General features: G+C 36.6%; 1 protein-coding gene across 2 annotated transcripts; it reads right to left on the minus strand.

Moving 5' to 3' along the window:
• Positions 1 to 5,495: 5,495 nt before the first annotated feature.
• Positions 5,496 to 9,935, minus strand: MIA40 (Cox19-like CHCH family protein). 2 transcript variants are annotated; one of them, XR_015976122.2, is made up of 5 exons: positions 9,703 to 9,935; positions 6,702 to 6,733; positions 6,401 to 6,526; positions 5,698 to 6,148; positions 5,496 to 5,577 (listed from the first exon to the last, which is right to left on the minus strand). XR_015976122.2 is itself a non-coding variant. In XM_008809579.6 (4 exons), exons 1-4 carry the CDS (start codon positions 9,809 to 9,811, stop codon positions 5,969 to 5,971), a joined length of 447 nt encoding a protein of 148 aa, XP_008807801.3. In that variant the 5' UTR covers positions 9,812 to 9,935; the 3' UTR covers positions 5,496 to 5,968. The 2 variants fall into 2 exon arrangements, 1 of the variants encoding a protein (XP_008807801.3); XM_008809579.6 differs by having other exon boundaries at positions 5,496 to 6,148.
• Between the last annotated feature and the right edge of the window lie 322 nt (positions 9,936 to 10,257).

Here is a 10,257-nt window from a genome sequence, read left to right on the forward strand (position 1 = left end):
ACATCTTAAGAAGAACTTAGGAACTCTTGTCCTTCAAAGTCTATATGCTCAAATCATAGGCTCACTAGGATTCCTAACAAATTACACCAGGCCAGACATAGCATATGCTGTAAATAGACTTAGCAGATATACTGTTAATCCAAATAGAGATCACTGGACAGCATTAGAAAAGATCCTTAGGTATCTTAAGGGTACCAAGTCCTATAGATTGCACTTTAGTGGATTTCCAGCTGTTCTAGAAGGCTATAGTGATGCCAACTGGATCAGCGACACCTTAGATATTAAATCCACCACAGGATATGTCTTTCTTCTAGGAGGTGCTGCTGTGTCTTGGAAATCCACCAAATAAATCTTAATATCTAGGAGTACCATGGAGTCTGAACTGATAGCTTTAGACACCACTAGCACTGAGGCTGAGTGGCTCAGAGATCTACTAATAGACCTTCCTGTAGATGAGTCACCTTTACCACCTGTCTCCTTACATTGTGACTGTAAATCTGCAATAGATAAATGTAACCAAGAAAATGCCAATGTAACAATGAACATGCACTTAAAAGTATGTCATAAATCATTAAGATATAAATTAAAAAATAATGTTATTGCCTTAAATTTTGTAAAATCAGAAAACAATTTGGCCGATCAGCTTACTAAAGGCTTGTCTAGAACAGTAGTTCTAGAGTCGTCGAGGGGGATGGGGCTTAGCCCATAAAGATAGATCACCACGGTGGGAACCCAACCTTAAAAGGTTCAATGGGTAGAAACAAACCGGAGTGTGACTAAGAGGAGCACTATTTCATGTTTTCCTCATCCCTATGGTGCTAGTGCTCATAAAAGCAAGCGGTAGGATGAGTTCGTTTGTATAACTCTTAATGAGTCCGAGATCCAAGAGGCAGGAGCTTCCTTGCTAGCTTCCTTATTAGGACTCACCTATATGTGTAGTCGTGAGGCCGTGATTATGGAAAATGGGTGATTCCCTAAAAAGCACATTAAAGATATCTGCGCATGGCCATAAAAGCGCAATCCGCTTAGAACCCAAATCGAGCTATATATGTGTGCTGTTGATTTAATCTGACCCATGGACCGAGGTTCAAAGTTAAGACCACATTGGCTCCACAGATGTAATCAATTGTCACTAAGTAAAGGTTCAAACCGAAAGATACCTACACCTATTACATAATATAAGATATCCATCATTTTATTTTGATTTTAAAATTATTTAAATTTTTGTGGAGGATTGTTAGGAAAAATTTAAATGCGCATGCGGCCCGAAATTTGGCCACGTGCGCGTTTGAGAAAAAGAAAGGCCAGCGGGCATTACGCGGACGCGTTTGAAAATGCGTCTGCAAAATTACCATATTGCCCCTGTGAAAATCCCTATATAAACCCCTTGTTTTCATCTCTTTGAAAAGCACGAAAAATTTGAGAAAAATAGTGAAAAAAAATTCTAGAAAAATTCTTCTCCCTCTTAGCCACTTCGAAATTTTGTTTTTACATTTTTATTCAGTTTATTTAGTTCTTTTCATTCCGCTCTTTGCTGGATCTGCAAGTCCGATCGGGTTCGCTTTGACTTCTTCCGAGACGTGCCGAAGAAGAAGTTGTAGGGTCGTCGTATCTCCGAGAAGGATTGCCGGGTGACCCGTACGTGGAGGCAAATACTTCTTTGGAACAGCGTCTATGCGCTTCGACCTGCCTTCAATCAGGCTACTTTCTTCTACTTTTATTTTTAATTTAATATTAGTAGATTTGTAGGATTTGAAATTCTATAATATAAATTTATTAAATGCATAGATTTATTTTGTGCTAGAATAGATTTATTTTGCATTGAAATAGAATTATTTGGATGCCGAATAATATGCATGTATATTATTGCCTTTAAGATTTTTTATTAATTAAATTAATAGATTTATTGTTTATTTATATGATATATTGCTAACAGCAAGTAGGTACATGATGTACATGACGAGAAGAATCGTCCTACATAGGATTTCATCAATAATGATGACTTGCTTACACCATTGTAGGGCCTAGTGAATAGATCAGAAGTTTTAGATTTTCTTGGCGCCGCTATTTTCATTTCATCTATAGGATGCTGAGAGGTAGAATTCATATCAAAATACGCCGTACCGATTCGGTATTGATATCCGGTACAGATGGCGTACCATACTAACACTGTGCTAGTGTGGCATCGGTACGGAATTCGGTGCCAAAACGATGAATTTTGATCCATATTATCCTAACCTGCTTCTGCTCGAAGGCAAACCACTCATTTTCATTGGCAATACAAGCCACCTCTCTTTTGAATTGCAACCACCGTTGAGTATGTACCCTTGAAATGTTCTATTCCAATCTAATACCTCCCATCTCATTGGATTTCAGACTCATTCATCTCCTCTTCTGCCTAATTTCATAACTGACTAATTGCAATATCATTTTAACAAAATTTCCACTAACTCCAACAATCAAATTCAACAGGCTAATATAAATCCACCCAATTTAACCCAATTTGCCAACCTGAACTAATTCTCTCCTAATTATACATTAATTCCACATTCTCTCTACCCAATGGCTGATTTGAGAGTCCAATAAAACTTGCCTTGCCAATTTGATCAGTTCCCACACATGAAAGATGATTGGATTTGACTGGTTCACTTTCAAGTCTGAATTTGACGACTTTTCAAACATGGTCATGGTCATACAAGCTCAAATTGCGACCAAATTTGAATCGTAGACTGATGCAGGATAGTAGGGAGAGAAAAGAAGAGAGAAAAGGAAGAGAGGAAAAATAGAGAAGAAGGAGAGAGGAGGACGGAGGAGGAGGAAGAATCAGGCTTCTCACCTGGCCCTGCTCAGGATTTCACATGCTAAAGCTCAAAGAAGGAGAATCAATTTTCATTCATCATAGCATAACCCTAAACAAGTGCATGGACCCATATATATAGGGTCACAAATTAGCAAAAAAACCCATGCAAAGAAAACAATCCCATAAAAACCCTAAAATGACAATATACAAACAAGTCCCTAAAAAAAATTAGTCTCACAAAAGACTCTCAAAATAACGAAATACCAAAATAATTCCTAAAGACTGTCAAATAACAAAATACCCTAATAAGCCCATATAACATAAAATCACTGCAAAATAAAATCAAACTGGCTGGACCATCCTCCTGCGACGATCGTAAACCCGAAAGACGGGTAACCTGGAACTGATGTCCGCACCATAGACTCTCCTTATAATTCAGGTATCCTGATTAAATTTTATATTCTTGAGCATCTCCATCCTCACCAATTGAAATAATACCAAAAAGGCTTAAAAATCTATCCAAAAGTCACTAAACATGGAAGAGTGTGAGAATAACAAATATATTTGATCTTTCTAGCTTTTACTGACTGTCTCCTGAAGTTGAATGGAAGGAAGCATTTTTAGCCGTCAGATTTAAAAAAAGAGCATCCAAACCATGAAACCAAGTCTTGAAACCATGGTACCCTCCCTAGGGCAAACCTAGGATGCCACTAAGCATCATCGCCACCTTTTTCCAATTCAAAAAATTTACACTTCACCAATTGGTCTAACCCTCCTCCAACTACAAATAGATACCTGGATAAAAGAAATGAAACTCCTTTCTAATTCCCTTCAACCATTTTCTAACTCTTTGATCTCTTAGTTTGAGCTAAAGTTTCCCTCAGCTTTAGCCCTCCCCTCTCTCACTCAAGTTGCAATCACATCAAAAGAAGGTTTAAAAACAAGGATTAGCTCAACCTAGGAGAGATCCCCATAAACTCCTGCAAATTCCTGCAAATACTGTCAAATTGGACAAGTTCCCCCCTTAGACTTAAATATGTTAGGCTGGAGAAGTTTCCTAAGCTTGAAAGAAAAAGGCCGGCAAGATAATTATTTGACAAGTCTAATATTGCGAGTTTCAGCAAATTTTGTATTTAATGAGGAATTTAGCCAGTGAGATTGCTGGAAGTTAACCTCAGCTTCAAGACTGGTAAGATTGGCAAAACATGGAGGGCCACTAAGCCATTGCTTAAAAGGTCAGTCACTGAAATTCTGGTGAGATTAATAAGGACATTCAGACTACTAGAAAACCAATTCTATGATAAACTGCGAAAAGTGAGGTTGGAAAATGTATCAATGTCTGATGGGATGCTTCCATATAGTAAATTACCACTGAGATCAAAGATGGATGAGGTTATGAAAGAAGGAGAAGCTAAATCGTTGAGGCCCGTTTTTGGATGGATAAATATCATGAAAAAGCTAGTCAACTTTTTCATTGGACAACTTACTCTTATTCTTATACTTCTTTAAATGAAAAAATTAGCTTCCCATGGATAGCATTTACTTATAAAATAGAAGGGTAAATTATCTTACCCAACTAGAAGATGGGTAAGTCATTCTGCCATCATACTTAAAAAAAAATTTATTTTATTTCTAAAATATCCCTAACCCTATAATAATAATATAATAATACAATATATATTATATTTTATAATAGATATTATATTATATATTATAATATGTTATAATATATAACATTATATGTTCTCTATATTATATTATTATTATATATAATAATATTTATATAATAAAAGATATTATGGAAAATACGGAAATGCAAAATAATATAGGCAAGAGATTCCAGAGCCATCTTATAATGCATAAAAGAACATAGGTAAATATTTTTCCATCTAAATGTTGTCTAAATATTGCCCGAGAAATACTTCCCCAAAAAAATTCAGATTGCTGGGTAAGTTTTTTACCCTCCAAAGAAAAAAAAAAACCGCGAGTGTCATCAAGTCTAGAAGATTGCAGACTTATTCTGGTCACACTTTAGGCTTTGTTGCATGCAATACCAGTCCAGTCGCATGGGTTTATTGCTTCCACATTGGTGGCTTTATCCGGCAGCCTCCATGATTGAAGAAATTAGCATTATTGAGACTATTTTTCCACCCCAAGGAGGGCTCCTGCTTCTGAATTCACTGAAGCTGGATTCTCCATTGCAGCCACGGTTAAGGACAAACCCAAATTAGGTATAGCCAGCCACAACAACAACAGCCAAAAAAAAAAAAAGGTAGTCTGTGGAAGAATGGGAGCCTAGTGCCTCTGCCTTCAACCATGCTATAGCTGTGATACCCACACATCATCATCTACTTGTTGAAGGAGTCTTCAAGGATATGCTTTGGCTTGGTATTTATTTAGCCTCCATTTGAAATTCCAATTGAAACATAGACTAGTATGTACATATTTGTTCGGTGGTAAGAGTCAACAAATTAACATTGGTCCTCTTCCAAGCCATCCCCCCAATCAAACATGACATTTGTCTTCACAGGGGGAGATGGTCCCTGGAAGGAGAACAAGAAATAAAGAAAATTTAGGGAGACAGATGTAAGCAGTGTGCCAATTGTTTATTTCTTTAGTCTGCCAAAAAGAGACCCAATTAATTCCACCAAGCTTTTTGTGGACCTGGTTTGGGTTGCTCTTCAGTCTTTATCTCCACTAGAAATTTTATATCAAGAAACCAATACTCTCCTCTCCCATTTCAGGGAGGAAACCTCGCCAGGATTTAATTTCTGTTACTGCAGTATTAATGCAAAATAAATTCATAAACAGGCTGCTTTTTCATTACTCACTACTCTTTCTATAGCCAAATCTCTCAATGCAGCAGAAATTAAGAAGAAAATCTTTTTCAAGGTTACTTGGTAAATATAGGCCTTCACTGCATGTTTGTAGAAGCATCACATGAGAGACACCTTTTCATCATAATCATCTGCTTAACAAAATTCAATCTATTTCACTGCTCCTCAAGATGTAATTGTAAAAAGCAGGATATAATGTTGGGATTTTCAAGCTAAAATTGAAGCCTGAATAGGTAATGGAAACAAAACCTTATTAAATCAGCAAAAGAATATATGGAGTCATAAAGTTCACAAGCTCCAAGATTGACGCAAATTGATAAGGTCTCAGATCTCAATTCTTTGATTTAGGTACTCTGGACCACAATGGAGGTATTATCTTGTAGTCTTTGACTTCCTCTTCCCCCTTACCGCTTTCACTTTCCTCTTCACCTAAAACATCCTTGGAAAATGCATCAGGATTTGCTTTGATGCAATCCTGCAAGGCAATAAAGGGTTTCACACAGTCTGATCCCTACAAAACCAAAACCAGATCATTAGACTTGCATAGCAGTTCAAAATCTTCCTTAGGACCGTTCACCGTATTAAATTAGTCCCACCTGAGAAAATAAAATCAAACAGCATTCTGCCAAAGAGCTAGCTTATTGAATACACAGTAGCAATAGTAATATTAACAGCAATTTTAGAGTAAGCCAAGGAAAGAGAGAGAAGCAATTGAAAAATACAAAAACTCATCAGAATTCAGCAGTTTTTAGATGAGGGTTACCTTCTCTTCAGCAGTGCTCTTAATAAAGCAGACGAAAGCCTCTGTGAACTGAGTCCCACAAGGACCCTTTCTCAACTCTGCAACGCATGGGCACTCCAGTGCTCTCTGTGCCTTCACATCTAGTGACTACAATAACCAAGAAACTCAGATTTTAATTGTCAAAAGAATCAACATATATTGAACAACAAAACTAAAAAATAACTCGCCCAAAGGAAAAGAAAAAAGAAACTAAAAAACAATGCCACCACATCTAAATTCAAGAACAAGTGTAACCTTGCCTAAATCATAAAAAAGAACAGACCTCGTTCTCATTGCTGCCCAAAGCTGTAGCTTCTGCACATTTCAAAACATGCAAAGATATCATGGGAGAATTAAACCACTAAAATGCAGGAATCAAGCATTCGCATTCAACTCAAAGAATATAACTGAGATTTGAAACAACTACCATGCCTCCAGCCATTATTTTTTTATTTTCTTATTTATTTATTTATCTCTATGTATTAAAATATTAAATTATAGAGGAATATGCCACTTTAGATTTGGTCTGTCAAATTTCGTCACCAAAATACCCTTACTTCAGCCCCATTTGGTATTGTAGTTGGAGAGCCAAAGAGCTAATTGGAAGGGTCGAAATCTCTTTTGGATGATTTTGAGGTATTTAGTAAAAATTTTGAAACAACTTTTTGCCCGCTCCAAAAATTGAAAAAAGCCTACTTAGGGAAAGCTCCAATTTGAAGCTTTTGGGCAAAAGCTTTGCTTGAGAAAACACAGGAAGCTGTTTAATTTTAATGAAAATTTTACAGAGATGAAAATGCCCATGTTCATCTGTCCCTTATTCTTGGACCTCGAAAGCAGCCCTCCCCAAGTCGATGCCTCTAATCCCTTCACCTTGCCATGCTCCAACCTAAATCCTTCCTAGACCATGTGGTGGGTGTCATCAAGATCAGCGAATCTGGTGCCACTCCAACTTCTGATGGTAGCTGCTCGAGGAGTTGAAGAAGATTTGAGGTCTGGCGAGGCGGCAGAAGAAAACGATGAAGATAAGGGGGGGCTTCACGATCTGGAGGGAGCAGGTTGACAATGGACTTAGGAGCTTGTGGAGGCAGAATTGTTACTGGGGTTTGAGAACATCATCTGGTCATCATCGAAGACTGGGACAAAGGCCAGGAGGATCAAGGGTTTTCTTCATTTATGCCATGCTCATGCTCCATGGCGGAGAGAACATTTTGGAGCGAGCCAGAGATGAAAGAGCAAGGGTTTTGGTGAAGGAAATTTTTCTTTTTTCTTAATGAGTTTTTTGAAAGAGTTCTAGGTACGGATGTTCAAAGGATTCTGTTAATAATCATAAAATATGTTATGTAGAAGTAAGTATAGTTGTAATGGAAGAATTAAGATAGCACTTTTCATAAATCTGCCAATTAGAGCAGAATGGCATTGTCTTCTTCTTCAAAAAAAAAAAAGCATGATGATACTAAAAGTACACAGTAATATATTTCTTTTTCCTCAAAAATTAAATAACTTATGTGTTGCAATTTATAATGATAATGAAGGTTCTTTGAAAAAACTCTAATTACATTAAATATATAAGGAATTTAAATAGCAATTGTAATCAAATTATTACCTTTCTCCGGTAGTTGTTAAAGAATGAAAATAACAGTTGCTACTCCCATTGTCTCACTATAATAGTCAGAAGTTATTTTATATTTTTACTGCTTATAGAAATGAAATTATATTTCTAAATTTGAAGTTTATACCAGCTAGAAAATTTCCCAAAGGTAGCTTGAGCAAATAAAACCATTATTTTTTTCTTAATTTTCATTATATCTTATCGTAACAAAGAACCTATTTTTATTTGCTGATCCAAACAAAGTTGATTGTGGTGTGGTGAATTTGAAGTTTTGGGATCAAAGATGCTGAACAAATAATGTATGATACTACAAATAATTTATAAATTAAAAAGTGGTGCGATGAATTTGATGTTTTGAGATCGGAATGACAATTATTTTTTAATTATATTATTTAGATTAAAATATCAAGATAAATTATTTATAAATTAACAATACTTTCTTAAAGCACTTTCTTAGTTTGGTTATCAAACAAATGTTAAAGCACCATGGCACTTTAGAAGTGTAGTTACCAACAATAAACATTTTTTTCTTAAAGGCTCTATATTACCCAAAACTCTACAAACAAAAGCTCTACTACCTACAACAATACCAAACTGGGCCTTCCTCTCCTCAAGAATATCTACGAAAAATACATTTAAGAAGATCCATGTGTGCCCGTATTTATTTCTTCAGCTCTAATTCTTACTTGCATTGTTTCTCCATCTCTTGTTCATGTCCCCAAATAACTGGACTCTTTTTAAAATTTAAAAACAAAAATTACTCTTTATCCAATCCACATATTCTATCTCTATTATCCCCAATTCTTTGAACCTTTTTTTAATAATTTATTTTTTATATGTGGTACATGTGTTCATTGCGAGTTTATTTTTGTAAGTTCTAGGACTTACCAACCATCCAGTTGACACCCTCCTGATTTCAACAAACTTGAACCCTAAAACCAGTCAATTTCTGCTGCATTCAAGTATCCAGCAGTTGGTGGAAACACATTTTCTGCTGCATTTGGTTCATGGAAAAAAGAAAGGTAGTATAGGAATAGTAATCCCTCTTGGAATAGTCATTATTTTGCCGTTTGATTGAATCTTTTATTCTTGGCTGAAAAAACCTTAGCGTTGGGTATTATTTTTGTCCATACAAAAAGGGAAGAATTAATTTTCAGGCCTTTATTCCAGGAAATAGTTATTCCATCCCCACCTTGGAAAATCTATTCCAGAAATAAGCATGCTCGACCATTTAAAGCTGTTTCTCATGAATAAGACTGACTCCAAGCCTTATTCCCACTTTACTCCCGAACCAAATGCAGCTAAATAAAACTTGTTTCGTGATTTAACAAAGACAAATTTCCTCCATCATAACCTACCACTCTTTTTTAATCAAAAAAAGTTAGTTTTGAAAGCCCATTTCTCTGAGCAGTTTAAATTTCCTCCATCAGTCAAAGATTAAATTCCTCCATCTCTAGAATTGCAAAAACTCTGCTTTAATTTTAATTTTTTGTTCTTTTACAATCTAAATTTTTCCAGCAAGCATTAATGGGTGAACACCCACTCCTCTAACATAAACTGGTTTCGTTGTTCAAATTAAAATACCATCAATTGATGACTTTAACGATCCGGTCCTCGCATTACTACGAGCTAATAACGGGAGGCAAATAAACTTCAAAAGGTTTGGCGCACGAACCTGCGACTAGATCTTCAAAGGAAGGCGCCGGTGATGGAGAGGGTTGGGTTGCAGGTTGAGATGTCTGATCTCCTTCTGATGAGGAGGCATCGCTCTGAGTTTGGCCCATCAAGAGCAGGAACAGGAAGGTTGCTTGGGATTTCTCTCCAAGGATCAGAAGTGAAAGGGAAGCGCTTTTCTCTCTCCCTCTCGCTTTCTATTATTTCCGCTCTCGCTGGGAAGGGCTTTTATCCCCACCGCGGTGCAAAACGAGCATCCAGCGGTCCCTGGAAGGTCAAAGGTGGGTAGCGGAGCGGGAATAGCAAGCCAACAGGGCCGTTTTTGGTTTGTAGCACCGAGTCCAATCGGATGGGCCGAAGTTCTGTGCCCAAAGAAAAAAAACTCGTTCGTTTGGTTCGGATTGTCGCAGCTTTTGGTGAATTACTCGGTTACGCAAGTTCCACCATTGTTGAATCAATTTCCAAATTGGCACATGCAACTCATGTAAAAAAAAGGATCTCATTGCGATATATATTTTTATAATATTTTGTTCAAAACTATAGAGTCAAATTCTTT

The sequence above is a fragment of the Phoenix dactylifera genome, chromosome 3 (genome assembly GCF_051530095.1).
Source record: "Phoenix dactylifera cultivar Ajwa chromosome 3, Ajwa_hap1_PhDact_Kaust_v1.1, whole genome shotgun sequence".
NCBI classification, from domain to species: Eukaryota; Viridiplantae; Streptophyta; class Magnoliopsida; order Arecales; family Arecaceae; genus Phoenix; species Phoenix dactylifera.

Coding starts and splice junctions, on each gene's coding strand:
- MIA40 (XM_008809579.6), bottom strand. CDS start 9,811: ATGGGCCAAACTCAGAGCGATGCCTCCTCATCAGAAGGAGATCAGACA. Junction 6,734..9,702: donor CTTTGAAGATCTAGTCGCAG/GTTCGTGCGCCA, acceptor TGAAATGTGCAG/AAGCTACAGCTTTGGGCAGC. Junction 6,527..6,701: donor TGGGCAGCAATGAGAACGAG/GTCTGTTCTTTT, acceptor TGGTTATTGTAG/TCACTAGATGTGAAGGCACA.